We start from the raw sequence: 19,377 nt of genomic DNA on the forward strand, positions 1-19,377 counted from the left end.
AGTAAATTTTAGCTGTTATTATTTCCATGATCATACTTTCTTCAAAAAATAATCGGACAAATGGATGGTCTGAAAACAGAAAAATAAATCCCCCATTTCGCATAATGCTGACTTTCGCGTAACAACCTGGTCTTTGGAATTTAACCATGTTAATAAGTGAGGAGTGTGCATGTGCCATTAATGTGATTAAAAAAATAAACTTTAGAGTAAAAACCATGATTAATTTGAAACACACAGAAAAGAATATAAATGGTCGTTCATAGTTCATTATAACAGAAATCTATTCCATCACTTTTAGGAATAATAACTAAATACTTTAGGGAATATTTTTATAAAGGCAGCCCTTAGATAAGTTGATCATGTATATTATAGAAGCTTAAAGAATAATATAATAAACCAAACCACAGGTTGAAGATAACTGGACACTAACCTTTCCAAAGATGGTGTGCTTATTGTTAAGTTCATCTGCTCGACCCAGTGTAAAGAAAAACTGGCTGCCATTATCATGAGGACCAGCATTTGCCATGGCAACCAGCCCTCTTCGATTAAAACGCAACCGTGAGTGAAATTCATCCTGAAGCATAAAAAGGAAAAGGTTTAGTGAATGACCTCAGTTATAATATGAGCCTTCATATTTCATCAGTTGAAGAGCAAGGTCCCAAACAACTTCTAACAAAAATGAAATATTGTTCTTTAATTGATTTTCAAGTGTGATCAAATCCAATATTTACTATTCCTTCAATGCTACTATACTTGACTTTACTATCCTTTATGTATCTCTAAAAATACTTACTTTTAGTCAATTTATCCTATTTTGTGGAAAGTTGCCTACCTACAAATGGTGGGCAACAGATCTTTAAGAGTTATTTCCCTATTCTTTCCATCCCTCAAAGTCATCTAAGATTTTAGAACCTTCTATTATTTCTCCAAGTAAATCACCTTCAAACCATCAGGGAATCTTTAAGTATTGCCCCTTCCCACCTTCATTCAAATTGTCACGAATAATTGTGTTCTTCTTGCTTTTTAATTTAAGCAATCTACTATGACTGTTATGTAATTTTACCGTGGTGTTTTAAAACTCTGAAGTTGAATCTTCTCTAAATTGACACTGTTCCCATTTGCCAATTTTCAAAGGAGCAGAAGTAAGCCTTTTTAAGGTGGTCTTCTTGATATGCGAGCTTTGGTGGCACAATGGTTAAGCAGTCAGCTGCTAACCAAAAGGTCAGCAGTTTGACCCACCAGCCACTCCTCAGAAGAAAGATGTAGCAGTCTGCTTCCGTAAAGATTTCAGTCTTGGAAACCCTATGGGACAGTTCTACTCTGTCCTATAGGGTCACTGTGAGTCAGAATTGACTCGATAGAAATGGATATGGTTTTTTTTTTTCTTTCTTGATATGGAAGGGTTACATAACATACACACTAATCTCTCAGTTAACAGAATTTCTATACAGACCTGGAACTGGACTCATTCATAATGCAGCCATGTTATGTAATCAATGCTTTTCATAAAGGAAGTTATTTGTCCTCAATAAATGATTCTCAAGACAGCTGTACTCAAAGAATCCTGTCTGGAATATTTACATTATATTATATTAAAAATGACCTAATTAAAAAACTTAACAAGATAACTGTAAAACCCTAAAATAATCAAGCAAAAATTACAAGTTAGGAAGGAATCATCAAAAAGAGCTCTTTTGTTACACCAAACAATAGGATAAAGGAATGCTTCCTGCTAGATGGAGGCTTTAAAATCATGAGACATCTCGCTTTGGTAAAATATAAAATAGTATACCAGTGACATTTGAGACTTTCTAATAGCCATTCCATATTTTCTAAGGCCATTGTCATCTGAAAATTAAACCAAACAGTTCCAGTATTTTTCCCGAGAATCACTCAGTGACCCAGGAAAAGATGAAAGGACACTCCCTCTAGACACTCTATTCAATCAGTATAAACACAAAGCCTTCAAAAACGCCTATATTTTAAAAGCTATTAATGTTTCTTCATTCAAAGAACATGATATTGGTGCCATCAAATTAATAAAACCACAACTTTTAGCTTTTACTTGAACCCACTGTTATTCTAAACATATTATCTATGACATTTAACTCTTTTTGTTCTTAGATCTATATTGGCAGTTAAATCACAGGCCTGTTCTTGATTGATATAGCTTTTTAAAAAAAAAAAAATTTTTTAACGTTGCTTCTTTCTTCTGTTCTCCTTGTCATTTTCATTCTAGCATGCATTTTGTGCTATAGTGGTCTACTGTGTACAATTTAGAATGAATTACATGTTGTTAGGTGCCGCCAAGTCGGTTTTGACTCATAGCAACCCTAATACATGTAGTATCTAAATAAAGTGTTTTAAAATAAGATAGCATATGCAATGTTCTGAAAACTTACCTTTACAGAGCTGTAGAGATCAGATACAGTCAGACATGGGGAAGTATGCCATACAGTCTTTTTTCTAATTCGCATTTCCCTCACAGCCACTTCTATCTCCACCTGAATTCAATCTAGCATAATAGTCTATCATAAGACAACTAAAAAAAAAAAATGCTTTATAGATAAAGTATTGGTCTTACTTCTGTACAATCCTAAACATGTGACAGACATTTGGTTTTGGTACTAATGTGAAGTGTTTTTTCTTCTCGTGGGGTACAATCATTTTCAATTAAGCAATCCAAGTTGAACTGCAGATAAATAACAATAATAATTCAGTCTCACCTTGAATGGGGCCCCATAGATAGAATCTCCGCCAGTCCCTGTGCCAGTAGGATCTCCCCCTTGGATTATAAAACCAGGTACAACTCTATGAAAAATAGTGTTGTCATAATAAGCTGAAAAAAATTTTTTAATAATTTATTAATGTTTGAAACAGTGCATTAATAGTTATCAGAGTTAATACAGCTTGAGCCACAAGATTTTTTTTTCAGAACGTTAATAGTCTCCCAAACTGAAACCTTTTCTTCCCTACTTAATAACAGACTATCTACACAAAACAGCATACACCTCTACAAGAAACCATAGTTGTTGTTTTGTTTTTATTTCCAGGATTCTCTCAAACACTGGATTACAGTTTTCAAAATAAATATTAGAATTTTGGTATAGATCAGTGGTTTTCAACTGGAGGGAGGGGAACAATTTTGTCCTCCAGGAAACATCTGTCAATCACTGGAAACATTTTTGGTTATCACAGCTGGGGGATGCTATTGGCATCTAGTGGATAGAGACCAACGATACTGCTACACATCCTATAATGCACAGGATAGCCCCCACAATACAGCATTATTGGCCCCAAATGTCAGTAGTGCTGAGTTGAGAAACTCTGGTAGAAATTAATGCCTTACTTCCTACTTCTTCCTCTTCTCCTCATAGAAAATTAATATATAAACCATATACAAAACCACAATATATCAAAATTAGTTGATTATATGTCTAGCACATCAATGTACTCTCAAGAAACTTCCAATAAATAAAACAGACGAATAATAAAACAATATATAATTGAGTTCAGTTAGACTCTCAGTTTGTTAAATGATAGAAAAAATTATTTATATATATATATAAATACATAATTTAGAATCTGTAAACATACAGAAGAGATCATATATGATCTTCCATACTGTAGTACTTATTATCTGGAACCCAGAACATCAGGTAGACTTCATGGAGGAGGAAGAAGTTAACTTAGGTATGGTAGAAGCACGACATCTCAAGGAGGCGAAGCATGAGCAAAGAATTTGGTGGAGGTGGAAGGGTAAGAATTAGGGTTTGACTAGATCAGAGAGTTTTTATTAAAAAGTAGCAATTATGGTCAACAAGCACATGAAAAAATGTTCAACATCATTTGTCATCAGGGAAATGCAAATTAAAACCACAATGAAATACCACATACATTACCGGTGGGAATGTAAAATGCTATAGCCACTGTGGAAAACAGTTTGGAGGTTCCTCAAAAATTTAAATATAGAATTACCATACGACCCAGCAATTCCACTTCTAGGTATATACCCAAAAGAATTAAAACCAGGTATTCAAGCAAATACTTGTATATGAATGTTCATTGCAGCACTACTCAAATAGCCAAAAGCTGGAAATAACCCATATGTTCATCAACGGATGAGTGGGTAACCATATGTGGTATATAAATACAATGGAATATTATTCAGCCATAAAAAAGGAATGAAGTACTGATACATGCTACAACATGGATGAACCTCAATAACATTATGCTAAGTGAAATATATGAAATATCCAGAATAGGTAAATCCACAGAGACAGAATACAGATTGGTGGTTGCCAGGGGCTGGGAGAGAAAGGGACAGGGAGTGACTGCTTAATGGGTATGAAGTTTTTGTTTGGGGTGATGAAAATGTTTTGGAACTAGATAGAAGTGGTGATTGTACAACACTGTGAACATACTAAACGCCACTGAATTATACACTTAGTTGGTTAGTCTTAAAAATACGGAAATAATTTTTTTGTTGTCATTGAATTTCAACATCATTTATGAACCTCATTTCTTTTTCATTGTCATATTGTATCCAGATGTTTTCTGTTTCTTCCATTCACCTGGTCATAGATTGCAATTTACCATTCATTCTTTCTAATGTTTATGTACTTTCACTCTCCTTCTGTAAAATTTGAGCTTTTAATTCTTTAAAACTTCTTTCCAGAAACAGGTCTGACTTTTCTGTGTCTCCTGTGTTTCTCAGCTCTCTTGACAGTTATTTGAGGATTCTCTGACTGAACCACCTGTCTGGCTCTATTTCCTTCCTGCCTGACATAGCAATTATTAATAATGGTGTTTGCAGATGTCTTTTCTCTTTTTCTTTTCTGGAGTTTTGTTTTTTTTCTTTTTTTGGTCTAGGTACTTTTTATTCCTTAAACCTTCCCCTGGTAAATTATATATTTACCTAATTATGTATTTGGAGAGCTCTCATTGTACCCTACTACTAGTTGTTTTGGATTCTGTTTCACATCTTGCTTCTGACTCAAAATGCTGTTTCCTGATACCTTGAATAACCTTGTCTGTCTCTAAAAATCAGATATAAATTTGAAGGACAATGATTTACCACTACAGATATACAAAACCATATGCAGTGTATTCTAAAAGCCAACAAGAAGCTCCAAAAGTGTGTGGAATGTTTAGTTTCCCTAAGAGAATATTCTGAACAGAAAAACACTCAGGTAGATATATAATTCTGCAAACTTTTTATAAAAAGAAAAATAGTCACTATACAACTTAAATGTAAAAAATATTACAGATATTCATAATAACATCACTGAAGGCTGGATGGAAAGCTTCATGGAGAAAGTGGAATTTTGAGCAGCCATTTAAAAACGGGTAAGACTGAAGAGTAAAGAAAGGAAGAGAAAGTATTCCAGAAAGGAGAACTACTATGAGGATATGCTGAAAGTGGAAATGAGAAGGAACTACTCAGGAAATAAAGAGAATGGTCCATCGAAACCATGTGGTGGGTGCAATGAGAAATAAAGTTAGAAAGCTAGGGAGTCATGCTGCCTAAGGATTCAAATACCAAATGAATAAATAAGAGGGTACAGAGATTAACAATGAGAGAGAGGAAGACCAAGTAAAAGGTAATTGCAGTCACGCAGGTGAAAGTCAAAGCAGTCTAGGGAAGATATTGATTAAGTTTGGTTTCATACTAGTTTAGTTGGAGCTGGGAGTCCTTGGGTGGCACAAACAGTTAAGCACTCAGCTACTAACCGAAAGGTTGGTGATTCAAACCTATCCAGAGGCACCCAGAAAGAAAGGCCTGGCAATCTGCTTCCAAAAGGTCATAAACATGAAAACTCTATGGAGCAAAGTTCTACTCTGTAACACATGGGGTCGCCATGGGTCAGAATTGACTTTACAGCAACTGGTAGTTGGAGCTGACAGTAACAGGCTCAAGTATAAAAGTTCACTAGACGATTGGAAATGTAAAACTGGACCTAAGAAAGAAGAAATGGCTGGAGTTTTAAATTTAATAGTCATTTGGATGAAGGTAAAAACTGAAGAGCGAAGAGAATAAGGACCTAGAGGCAATTTTCGGGAACACCCATATTTAGAGGATGAAAGAAAGAAGAAGCTAGCAAAGGAGACCAAAAAGGATCAAAGTATTCTTCAGTGAGATAAATTTTTCTGTTAAAAGTATACAGATTTATTCGGGGAATAATTTTCCTCTCTCTGTTTCCTGACACATAGCTCAACATCATACCATTCATATCAATTTAACACTAGTCTTCAATGTTGTGAAAAAATACACTGCAGTTTATTTTTAAATTAACAAAAATTCACCCTACTGAATAAAACTCAAAAGTTATGATTACCTTCCAAGCAAAGCTGAATAAAATTTCTGCAAGCTTTAGGAGCTTCTTTTGACCATAACTCTATGTCAATATCTCCAGCTGTAGTTTTCAATAAAACCTGTAGAAGGAATATTACATTGTTACGTTAAATTATCATTTTGCTTGATAATCAGTTAAATGGCTGTTCAATTTGTAGCATTCACTAGTGGGTTTTAAAATAAAAATCAGAAACTTTGCTTGGCTTTTGTTGTAATACTCACCAAAATTTCAAATATTCACTACAATTCATTGTACATTTATGTCTTTCAACATAATATTTTCAGAAATAATCTAGGATTTAAGAAAAAAAACCATGTACCTGTTTTAATCACATTTTATTCATTTAAAAACCAATGATTCAAACTTTTTATAATCAAGAAAGTTTCCCATTGTGTCACTTCCAATAAAATTGGTGCAGAAAATTAAGAAATTAGACAGCAATGAAATTGCGACACTTTAAGACAATTTTAAAATTATCCTTTTACGTATAAACATTCTACTTGCTCGTTTAAAATCATGCTATTCCTAATTTACAAAGGAGCATTTTTAATCTAATTCTAGGTTTAGTATTTACTAAAATGGTATGCCTTAAAAATCATCTATATTAAATATAATCATTTGATAGCCTCCTTTCTATCAGCTCATAGACAGTTACTCCGTAGTGGGACCAACTGTGCTGCAACAACAGTCAAAACCCCTATAAGCTGAGGAAACAGCTTATAACTGTCTTATTAATAACCAAAAAGAAGGTCAGGCTCAAAATTTGAACACTGTGGCACAGCTGGAGTCCAATCTCTCCAGTATCACTGTTTTATTTTTTCCCCAGTGTCTCAAAGCAGATCAGTAACATAACTTGTGACTACTGCATTTAGAATATTCTTGCAAATAAAGATGATACAATGTAACTTTTATTAAAATGAGGCTATTTTCATGGGAAGCCAATATCATTGATATAAATCACACTTTTTATTTTCCAAAACTCATTTACCTGATTTCCACAAGCATACTTTTTTGGAACCGGAAGGAAGCTTTAAAATCATTCAAATCAGTCCTCACCTTTTACAGATGACCCAGAGAGATTGTAAATTGTCCCTAATCAGAGTTTGTTAATGACAAAGCAGAAATAGCACTTGGCTCTCCTCCCTCCCAAGTAGCCCTGATGGCGCAGTGGTTAAAACACTCAGCTGCTAACCAAAAGACCAGAGGTTTGAACTCACCAGCTGCTCCGCGGGAGAAAGATGTGGCAGTCAACTTCCGTAAAGATTACAGCCTTGGAAACCCTAGGGGGGTGGTTCTACTCTGTCCTTACAGGGTCAGTATGAGCTGGAATCGACTTGATGGCAATGGGTTTGGTTTTTTGGTTTTCTCCTCCCTCCCAGGGCAATGCCTTTACTACAACACATTGCCTTTGAATTTCTTTTTCAGAAGCCTAGATATACGGCAATAAATTTATATAACATTGATGAAATCATTGTATCTTTTGGGGCTTTTACTGGCTACATAGTTCTCTTCTTCAACAACCATGGGGTGGGGGGAGTGAAAATATCTATACTGTGGTAGCTTTTAAAATGGTTTCCTTAACTCTAAAAAAAAATATAAAAGAACTAGAAATGCAACATGCACAATTTTCTCAATCCACTCAACTTCCTTTACAAAAAGGGGGCATTTGTTAAATGCTTTCCATGTGTCAGCTTCTGTGTCCAACACTTTACATGTCTCATCCCATTTAATCCTCACCCACAAGGTATCATTACTTCCATTTTACTTATGAAGAAACAGAGACTCAGATAAAGTAACTTATCTGAGGTACTTGACACAGTGAATGGCTTGAGCCAAACGCTACCTGGCCCTGCCATATATCTCAAGAGAAATCTCCAGGTTACTCTGAACACAACTGATTTGAATAGGGATCAGTGCCTAAGTCAAAGGCAAGCATATATTGGCTGGATATAAGCAACCTTTTAACTTGGCGTAGTACGAAACAATGCCCAAAAGAGACACTCCATATGGTGACAAACCAACCCAATTGGATTCTCAGTCTCTCGGGAAGCATACAGTTGGAATGCAAACTGAGAGGCTGAGTAACTCCCTCCACCTCAGACTGTATCTAGAACAACACTGCGCAACATCTGATTTTCCACGGACCTGATGTACATCCCAGTATACCTAAAAAGATAATGCCTGTCCTATTTCATTTTCCCCTTATATACTTAAAGGAGCCCTGGTGGTGCAAACAGTTAAGTGCTAGGCCACTAACTGAAAGGTCAGTGGCTCTGTAGAGAAAGACCTGATGATCTGCTTCCATAAATTACAGCCAAGAAAACGCTATGGGGCAGTTCTACTCTGTCACATGGGGTCACTATGAGTCAGGATCGACTCTATGGCACCTAATAACATACTTGAAATAAAGCACTATTGTTAAAGGGAACCTGGACATGTCTTCTCTTCCTTGTAACTGTAAAGCAATGATCTCCAATGATCATTGCTTATGTTCTTTCATACATATAAAACATGACATTTAAAAAATTAAAGGAGAAAATAAATACAAATAGAAGTATGAAGATTTTCTTCCTATACTCGCTGGATGGTTTTGTACACCCCCCTGAGGTGTGTAATAACCAGCTTATAAACCACTAGTGTTGGCGAAGAATACTGAATGTATCATGGACTGCCAGAAGAACGAACAAATCTGTCTTGGAAGAAGTACAGCCAGAGTGCTCCTTACTTCGGACATGTTATCAGAAGGGACCAGACTCTGGAGAAGGACATCTTGCTTGGTAAAGTCAGTGAAAAAGAGGAAGACCTCAATGTGATAGACTGACACAGTGGCTGCAACAACGGGCTCAAACATAGCAACAATTGTGAGGACAGCGAAGGACCGACCAACATTTGTTCTGTTACATATAAGGTTGCTATGAGTCAGCACCAACTGGAGGGCACCTAACAACAACTATCAAAAACACTGAAGAGGGTAAGGGGTAGGGCGGGGTGAGGGGGTAGAGAATGCTGAGTTGCTAGGCAGGAATGAGGTTTCTATTTCATAGTGGGTTCTGTAGGAAACACTACTCTGCTAAGGTGATATTTGAGCAGGAAAAAGAACATATCAGAGCAAATAATAGCATAAGTGAAGGCCCTACCTGGCAGGACAGGCAATCTATCCAATCTTCTACCAGTGTTTATCAACTGGGGTGACATCACCCCCAAGAAGCATTTGGAAATACAAAGGGGGTAGGTATTTTGGGTTTTCACAATGATGTGTGCATGGGGAGAGGGAGCAAATGCTAACCTGAAATGCCCAGGAGATGTTCAAAAAACAAAGAATTTAAAGAATTATTCTGCCCAAAATACCCACTAAAATTTTTGCTGTAGATATCCACTACTGCATTTTTGTTTTTCTTGTTTTCAAATTGCCCTTGTTACATTACCAAATGTCCCTCAATAGAATATTGGATAATTTACGATACAATCATGCAACAGAATTGTAACTTATGCAAATTTAGTTTATCCTAATTCAACTATCTACTTTTAGTCACATTATTTTCTTCATTATGCTGGTTCATCAAATTTTGTATGTGATATAAACTAGGTCTCAGTTCCAAGAATTCAGGTGACATTTATTCGACTGCAGATTCCTCTGCCTCACTCTGCATACAAACACCTTGGGCAGGGATTGACATACCTTAACCATCAAATCAGAGTTGACTCGATGGCAACGGGTTTGGCTTGGGTTTTTTTAACCATCAAATCTATCACGGATCATTCTCCCATTCAAATGTGGGAAAACATTCCCCATTCCCCATTCCCAACTCTAACACTCATCTCATGTTTTAAGACCAGCTAAAAAGATAACTTCTCCATGAAGCTTTTCCCAACTTTCTCAGTTCCTCACTCCTCAGTACTGCCATAGCAATATGCTCCTCTCTCCACAGCGCACCGACCATAAAGTTTTTCTTTTCTATTCCTGTCTCCCAAACTAAACAATAAACTCTTCCAGGGCAACAACTAGGCCTTACCCACCCATCTTTGTAGCCCCAGAGCATAAAGCAGTGCCTGGTGCCTAGCAGACGTTCAATAAATGATTGTGGAACGAATGGTGAACGAGATCTCCAAATGAAGTAAAGAATATGTCAAATTTTAAAATGTACTTTTAAAAACCTGAGACCCTAGAAAATACCAGAATGAGCTGAGAGCAGGAAATAAGGCGAGAGTGTTGGTAGATTGAGAAATCTCCACCCGAAGACCCTTTCAAGTATATGTTGAGCAACCCCAACACACGGTTTTCGACGCAATCGTGTTCGGAGGCAGAGGGAAAGACATCTCTGGTCTCTTCCCACCGTAAGACCCCAAAGTCTCCTAACTGGGGAGGTCTCACTTTGGGGAGCCCAGGTACCCTAGGTGAGGCTCTCACCTTCCCGTTTGTGGGAGGCTCCTGGATGTAAATGTTGCTCATCCTGGTCCGTGCTCAGGACTCTGCTCCTTATTAGAAAGGAGAGCTGACCGCCGGTCACTAGAGCTGTCCGCCTACCCGTGCACGTTTCCTTAAGTCGGGTGGTCGCGGAAAGTTACAAGTCAGTTGATGACCTGCAAGACAGCAACACCGAAACTACTTTTTCCCAAAACTAGCACCTCAGGGACGTCGCCATGTTGCTCCCGGACTCCAGCACCGCTAACCCTGAGAAGGGGTTTCCAATTTCTTCCCGGGAACGAGAAAAGAGTCTTAACATCTTACTTAAATGTAATTTGTACCAAAATATTTAAAGGAACTATATACATATCTTGTTGGTGTTCCCTTTCACTACAGGAGAATGCAGGGCACACCCATCCCCCGAAGCTGGCACTAATGGTTCGGTCCATGTGTGTTCTACAATATGACTCGCACGGAAACTGCATCGACAGCTACTTGGTTCCGCTATAGCCAGAGGCTTATAGGGCCTTCCCGGACTAGGTAGTGGAGGTTTAGCGGCGCCGGTGGGAGGAAGAGGGCGCGTTGGCTGTGCGCTGTCCTCGCGGCTGGTGGGAAGCGAGCGCGCCCTTGAGAGCCAAGGGCTCCAGCGATCCCTTTTGCCAGCGCCATGGCAGTCCCAGGTGAAGACCGACGGCAGGGCCCCTGGTTCCGGGAGGGGAAGGGAGTGGGATGGAGTGGGCTGTGGGTTAGAGAATAGTGCCCAAGGCGTTTTAGGCGGAGACGTTGAAATTAAGCGCAGGTAGTTTCGTTTCCAGAGAAAAGTTTTGATTCCAAAAATAAACTGATAAGAAAGAAAGGATCTCATCCGCCCCAAACCAGGCCCCGGCTGTTCTGGGATTACGGGGCACGCTTAAAGAAGGAAGAAAGAGGAAGGGAGGGGCAGTACCCGTAGGCCTAAGGGGGTGGGTGGCCTAGAAAAACTGACCTGCCCTTTAGTATGGCTCAAAAAAAAAATTTTTTTTAAGTGGGAGCACTTGGCGGATCCGAGTAGCCAGAGGCATTGTTCGCAGTGGAAGTCGCAGGGATGAAACGGGCGACTGGGGTTCTACTTCCAACTTTTCCTTTTGTGTAACGTCGTTGTGGTGTGGCCGAGGACCAGTCGCTTTGCCCGTCAGGGCCTCAATTTACGAATCTGTAAAAGAAGGAACTTTGTTACTTATCTCTAAGGTTCCTTCCAGCTCTTAGATTCTGTGTCCATAAAGGGTTATTGTCATATGCCCTCAAGTATATTTCAACTCATAGTGGCCCTGTAGGACAGAGTAGAACTGTCCCGTAAAGTTTCCTAGGCTTAAATCTTTATGGGAGCAGATCGCCAGGTCTTTTCTCCCGCGGAGCAGCTGGTGGGTTCCAACCGAGTAACCACTGCTCCACCAGGGTTACTGACCTAAAAACGGTGAACACTGTAGATTTAGTGCTTCAGAGATTTACTCTTGCACAACTACCACCTTACTTTTAAGGTCTAGTAGGGAAAGGAATCTCCTTAACCAGGTTTTGCAACAATGTGTTCCGTGGAACAATGGTTGCTGAAGTTTTGAGAGGAAGTTTACACAGTACTGAAATTCACAATACACTTAGCATAGAAAAAATTCTGAGAAGTAGTAAGTTTCAGAAACCCTGATTTTGCTTAGACCTAGCTTCCCAGTATTATTTGACCTTGTTCTTTGACCTGTGGCAGCCTTTTCAGAAATGTATTTTGCTGATAGCTGTAAGAAGTTTGTGCTTTCCTACCACTTACAACTTTGAGTGGAACACATGGGCCGTGTGAGAGAATAAAGTACCACTTATTCATACACATAACGAATGTTCATTGAGTGTCTACAGTGTGCCAGGCACTGTGCTACACACGGGATACAATGGTGAGCAAGATAGACATGTCCTTCTTCACACAGAATTTACAATCTATCTGTGAAGAGAAAAAAAAAAAATAGTACCAGAAAGTGGGGCAAATGCTATGGCAGCAGGAGCACATAGTAAGGGCACCTAACAGGGTACAGGAGGAGCCAGGATGTGCCATTTAAGATAAGACCTGAAGATTGGGGGGTGGGGAATGCTATGTAAAGGCCCAGTAAGAGAAAGACATTAAAGATATTTACCGTGGATGGAAATCAGAATAGAAACAAGAGACAAGTGAGAAATGAACTAGAGGGATAATAACAGTAGCTAATATTTACTAGGCATTTACTGTGTATCAGATGTGTCAGACACTGTGCCAAGCATCTCATTTAACTTTCATAACCATACCTATGAGGCAGTTCTACTCTGTCCTATACATAGTCACTAAGAGTCGGAATCAACTCGACATTAACGGGTTTGGTTCATAGTATAATTTATAAGGTAATTTCCAGCTTGAAGGACCTTATAAGCCATGACAAGGAGTTTGGACTTTATTCTAAGGGCAGTTGAAAAGCTTTTAAGCAGATTCATGTCTTGGATTGTTCTGGCTGCACAGTTGATGGGAGGAGAGTTAATTGGAAGGAAAAGTAACAAATTAGGACTAATTTTGTTGGATCATGATGATGCCTGACTAAGGTATGGTGTCAGTAGGAATGGAGAAAAGGAGACAGTTTGAAGATACATTTTTGGAGGTAGAATCACTAGGAATTGGTAATTGATTCCGTGTGTGTGGCTAAGAGAGGAAATGAGGTTGACCTAGTTTTCACTTAGGCAATTACCCATTGCCGTCGAGTCAATTCTGACTCATAGCAACCCTACAGGACAGAGTAGAACTGCCCCATAGGGATTCTGAGGCTGTAATCTTTATGGAAGCAGACTGCCACATCTTTCTCCCATGGAGCAGCTAGTGGGTTCATACTACTGACCTTTTGGTTAGCAGCTGAGCACTCTAACCACTGTGCTACCAGTGCTCCTTAGGCAATTAGGTAGACCCATTTACTGATATAGACACCACCTGAGAAGGAGCAGGATTAGGAGGAAGATAGCTTCAGTTTGAAGCATGTTGTGTTGAGGTGTCCTCAGATTAAGAATGGTAATATCTAGGGGGCAGTTAGAGGTAAAAGTTGTAGCTTAGAAAACAAACCAGAGTCAAAGATGATGATTTGGGTGTCTTCACACATTTAATAGGAGATAAGGCCATGGGAGAGGCCTGGTGGCGTAGTGGTTAAGAGCTCAGCTGCTAACAAAAGGTCAGCAGTTCAAATCCACTAGGTGCCCCATGGAAACCCCATGGGGCAGTTCTACTCTGTCCTGTAGGGTTGCTATGAGTCGGAATTGACTCAAAGGCACCTAACAACAAGACCATGGGAGCAGATGACTTTACTCAGGAGAAGTATGCAGAGTGTAAAGGGAAGGTCTGTGCCTGTAGCTTCAGGAACATCAACATTTAGGGGCCAGCAGAGAAAGACTGGCCTTCACAGTAGATCACCTAGACATTATGATAGGCTGAATCAGCTCTCATGCTCTTTGGGAAGACAGCTGTTAACAGATTAACACAGCTGCATCCAAAGTTAACCTGATAGCACTGTTGATTTAATTACTTGAACAAATGTTTTGAGCACCCACAATATATGGCACTCTTGGGGCACAATGTCATAATCTGTCTCCTCATAAAACTTTAGTAAAGAAAATGTGCTACTTAAGGGAACAAAGTTTTTATGCCCTTATTGAAATTCCCTTAAACTTAGACCAGCATTACTGTTATGTTAACCTTCTTCCAATTCAAAATAATGCTTCAAACTGTAATGATTTTAAACTGAGCCATTAAGCTAGATGGCAAGACATAGATAAACTGCTTAAACCTTGCAAAAATTGAGATAATAGGCATGACAGTGCTATAGAAGTACAATGCAAGTGCTATTTGAGAAAACAGATACAGAAAATGTTAAAATAATTTCTTAGATAATCGATCCAAATGGTGTATTAAAAGAAAATAAGGCTCCGTCAGAAACCTTTTGAGGTGATTATCAACGAGGACAAGTATTATGTTCTGCTCTTTTATTTTTAGGTATAATGCTGGTATGGATTCAGCATGACATTTCATGGGGTGGTCCTGCTAGTGATTATTACAAGGTATGACTATAAAGTAATGAGGCTGCTTTCCACAAACCACACATAAAAATCGGCCTCGGCAGTTTTATGGTCACATGCTTCAGTTGATTTTTCCACAGCATTATATGTGAACGTGTACCATTATATAGATAACAGATGCTATGAACTGCTCTCAGAAGTAAACCTGCAGCCTGTGGCCTGGATTGAACCTTTTGGAATGTTAGGTTTGGCCCAACAGGTTTTATAAACACAGGCAGCTAATTTTTAAAAAATCTATATTGGGAGGGAGATAGAATTTCATACACACAAACCTAGATTTCTGGCTTCCTTTGAAAAATCAAAGGCTCTGACAATGCTACACCCATATTCACACATCACAGCAATGGGTGAGATAGCTGACCTCTTTTGACTAGACTTGCTCTGTCCAGTTTGCCACAGGCCCACTTTGGCCTACCTCACTCATTTGCATTACCTGGATAGTGAAGTAGTATATAGTGGTTGGTTGTCTTAGTTACCTAGTGCTGCCGTAACAGAAAATATCATAAATGGATGGCTTTAAAGAACAAATATTTATGTTCTCACAGTTCCGGAGGCTAAAAGTCCAAATCAAGATCTCAGCCTTATCAGTTCCTTCTCTGGGCCTTTCTCCCAGTTTCCGGTGTCTGCCAACAATGCTTGGCATTCCTTTGCTTGTAGATGAGTCCTCACATAGTGTTTGTCTTCCCTGTGTGTGTCTCTCCGTGTCTATTCTGCTCTTTTTATAAGACACCCCTCATAAGTGATTAGGCGTAGGACCCACCCTACTCTGATATGACCTCAGTAACAAAAGAAAACCCCTATTCCCAAACAGGATAACATTCATAAATACAGGGGTTAGGACTTCAACATAACCTTTTTGGGGACACAGTTCAATCCATAACACTAGTTAAAATCATGGGCTCTGGAACCAAACTGCCTGGCACCACCATTTACAACCAGTAATACTGGGCAAGTTATTTAACCTATCTGTGCCTGAATTTTCCCATATGTAAAATGGGAATGATAACAGTACTTGCCTCATAGATGTGTTGTTAGAATTAAATGGATTAGTACATGTAAATTGCACAATAAATAACCTGCTGTCATTGCCATCTGCCAGGCCCTTAAAGGTATTTGAGTTTGCAACCCCTATTCTAAAGCAATGCTGGAATTTTTATGTTCTGATTTTTAAAGAGGGGAAAGTTTTAGACTCTTAGTTGTTACTGGAGAAAAAGCATTTGAACACAGGTATCTGTGAAGTTAGGAGCCAGGGTGATACAAGCAGTTTTTAATCAGCTGCTCACTTAAAGGTTGGCAATTCAAACCCACCTAGCAACTCCATGGAAGAAGAGCCTGGCAAACCACTTCTGTTAAAATTATAGCCAAGAAAACCATGTAGAGCAATTTTATTCTGTAACTCATGGGGTCACCGTGAATCAGGGACAACTCAATGGCAGCTAACAATAACAACAACATCACTGAAGTTAACTTTCTTTTAAAAACTGCCTTTCGCATTCACAGTTGTTGACATTACCTGTGACATTCATGTCAGTGATTTTCCATTTTCCATAGATAGTCTATCCTATGCAGGTTGGCCAGGTATAAGTGGCAATATGTTAATGATGTACTTGGCACAAAAACTCTTTTCTGTCCTTCAGTGAAATCTACATAGCCAAGGTAGTGAATTTTCTATAACCAAATTAACATTTCAGTTTGGCATATTGAGATAAATCAAATTCTTAAAATACATTACTATGGCATTTTAGTGATGTAGGAAATCTAAATTATACTACACTCATTTTTTTTTCACTCCTAAATTACGCTATAGGCAATTTCTTTATTTTCTTCGTCAATAATTCTTTGTCTTTTAGTTTCTCACACAAAAATTCATACACACATTGTTATGTGACCCTAGTTGCTCTCCCTATACTGTGACAGTACACTCTTCCTTTCCACCCCAGGTTTCCCGTGTCCATTCAAGCAGCTCCTGACATTATCTGCCTTCTCATCTCGCCTCCAGACAGGAGCTGACCTTTTAGTCTCATGTATCTACTTGAGCTATGAAGCACACTCCTCATGAGTATCAATCTATGTCCCATAGTCCAGTCAAATCTCTGTCTGAAGAGCTGGCCTCAGGAATGGTTTCGGTTTTGGGCTAACAGAGAGTCCGGGGACCATGTCTTCCAGGGTCCCTCCAGTCTCAGTTAAACCATTAAGTCTGGTCTTTTTTGCTAGAATTTGAGTTCTGCACCTCACTTTTCTCCTGCTCCATCAGGGAACGTCTGTTGTGTTCCCTATCAGGGCTGTCGCTAGTCATAGCCAGGCACCATCTAATTCTTCTGGTCTCAGGCTGATGAAATCTCTGGTTTATGTGGCCCTTTCTGTCTCTTGGGCTAATGTTTTCCTTGTGTCTTTGGTGTTCTTCACTCTCCTTTGCGTCGGGTGGGTTGGGACCAATTGATGCATCTTAGATGGCCACTCAGTAGCTTTTAAGACCCCAGATGCCACTCACCAAAGTGGGATGCAGAACATTTTCTTAATAAACTTTGTTATGCCAGTTAACCTAGATGTCCCCTGAAACCATGATCCCCAGACTCCCGCCCCTGCTACTCTGTCCCTCGAAGTGTTTGGTTGTATTCAGGAAACTTCTTAGCTTTGGTTCAGTCCAGTTGTGCTGACTTCCCCTGTAGTGCGTGTTGTCCTTCCCTTTATCTAAGATAATTCTTGTCTACAATCTAGTTAGTGAATTCCCCTCACCCTCCCTCCCCACCCTCGTAACCATCAAAAAATGTTTTCTTCCGTGTTTAAACCTTTTCTTGAGTTCTTATAATAGTGGTCTTATACAATCATTGTCCTTTTGTGACTGACTAAATTCACTTAGCATAATGCCTTCCAGATTCCTCCTTGTTATGTTTCACAGATTCATCATTGTTCTTCATCATTGCCATAGCATTCCATTGTGTGAATATACCGTACTTTGTTCATCCATTCGTCCATTGGTGGCCACCTACGTTGTTTCCATCTTTTTGCTGTCCTGAACAGTGCTGCAGTAAACATGGGTGTGCATATATCTGTTCATGTGGCAGCTCTTATTTCTCTAGGATATATTCCAAGGAGCGAGATTCCTGGATCCTATGGTACTTATACTTCTACTTTTTTAAGGCAGCGCCAAATCGATTTTCAGAGTGGTTATACCATTTTACATTCTCACCAACAGTGTATTAAGTGTTCCAGTCTCTCCACAATCTATCCAACATTTATTATTTTGTGTTTTTTGGATTAATGCTAGTCTTGCTGGGGTGAGATGGTATTTCATTGTAGTTTTGATTTGCATTTCTCTAGTGGCTAATGATCATGAGCATTTCCTCATGTGTCTGTTAGCCACCTGAATGTCTTCTTTGGTGAAGTACCTGTTCATATCCTTTGCCTGTTTTTTAATTGGATTGTCTTTTTGTTGAGGTTTTGCAGTATCTTGTAGATTTTAGAGATTGGATGCTGTTTGGATTTGTCATAGACAAAAATTTTTTCCCAGTCTGTAGATTGTCTTTTGATTCTTTTGGTGAAGACTTTTGATGAGCATAAGTGTCTGATTTTTAGGAGCTCCCAGTTATCTAGTTTGTCTTCTGGTGTTTGTGTATTGTTGCTTATAGTTTGTATTCTGTTTATGCCATGTGTTAGGGCTCCTAGCATTGTCCCTGTTTTTTCTTCCATGATCTTTTATTGTTTTCAATTTTGTATTTAGGTCTTTGATCCATTTTGAGTTAGTTTTTGTGCATGGTGTGAAGTATGAGTCTTGTTTCATTTTTTTGCAAATGTATATCCATTTCTGCAGCATGATTTGTTAAAGAGACTGTCATTTCTCCAATTAACTGAGTTTGGGCCTTTGTCAAATATCAGCTGCTCATAGGTGGATGAATTTATGTCTGGATTCTCAATTCTGTTCCATTGGTCTATGTATGTGTTTTTGTACCAGTACCAGGCTGTTTTGACTACTGTGATGGTATAATAGGTTCTAAAATCAGATAGTGTGAGGCCTCCCACTTTGTTGTTCTTCTTCAATAATGCTTTGCTTATCTGGGACCTCTTCCCTTTCTATATGAAGTTGGCGATTTCTTTCTCCATCTCATTAAAAAATGCGGGTAGAATTTGGATTGGGATTGCACTGTATCTGTAGATCGCTTTGGGTAGAATTGACAGTTTTACAATGTTGAGTCTTCCTGTCCACGAGCAAGGTATGTTTTTCCACTTATGCAGGTCTCTATTGATTTCTTGCAGTAGTGTCTCGTAGTTTTCTTTGTATAGGTCTTTTATGTCTCTGGCTAGATTTATTCCTAAGTATTTTATCTTCTTGGGGTATTGTAAATGGTATTGATTTGGTGATTTCCTCTTCAAAGTTCTCTTTGTTGGTGTAGAGGAATCCAAATGATTTTTGTATGTTTATCTTGTATCCTGATACTTTGCTGAAATCTTCTATTAGTTCCAAAAGTTTTCTTGTGGATTCTTTGGGGTTTTCTGTGTATAAGATCATATCAT

General features: G+C 38.7%; 2 protein-coding genes across 2 annotated transcripts in view; one reads left to right on the forward strand and one right to left on the reverse strand.

Moving 5' to 3' along the window:
* CWC27 (CWC27 spliceosome associated cyclophilin) overlaps nucleotides 1–11,159 on the reverse strand; it is a 260,191-nt gene extending 249,032 nt beyond the window's left edge. The window contains exons 1-4 of the mRNA XM_004374548.2: nucleotides 10,765–11,159; nucleotides 6,339–6,435; nucleotides 2,727–2,839; nucleotides 431–574 (exon numbers count right to left, since the gene is read on the reverse strand). Coding sequence (XP_004374605.1) covers nucleotides 431–574; nucleotides 2,727–2,839; nucleotides 6,339–6,435; nucleotides 10,765–10,806 — 396 coding nt within the window. The 5' untranslated portion in view covers nucleotides 10,807–11,159. The remainder of the gene's footprint in view (nucleotides 1–430; nucleotides 575–2,726; nucleotides 2,840–6,338; nucleotides 6,436–10,764) is intronic.
* Nucleotides 11,160–11,305: 146 nt separating this feature from the next.
* SREK1IP1 (SREK1 interacting protein 1) overlaps nucleotides 11,306–19,377 on the forward strand; it is a 55,320-nt gene continuing 47,248 nt past the window's right edge. Inside the window, 1 exon segment of the mRNA XM_023729606.1 lies at nucleotides 11,306–11,441. Coding sequence (XP_023585374.1) covers nucleotides 11,429–11,441 — 13 coding nt within the window. The 5' untranslated portion in view covers nucleotides 11,306–11,428.

Source organism: Trichechus manatus, unplaced genomic scaffold, assembly GCF_000243295.1.
Source record: "Trichechus manatus latirostris isolate Lorelei unplaced genomic scaffold, TriManLat1.0 scaffold00029, whole genome shotgun sequence".
Taxonomy (NCBI): Eukaryota; Metazoa; Chordata; class Mammalia; order Sirenia; family Trichechidae; genus Trichechus; species Trichechus manatus.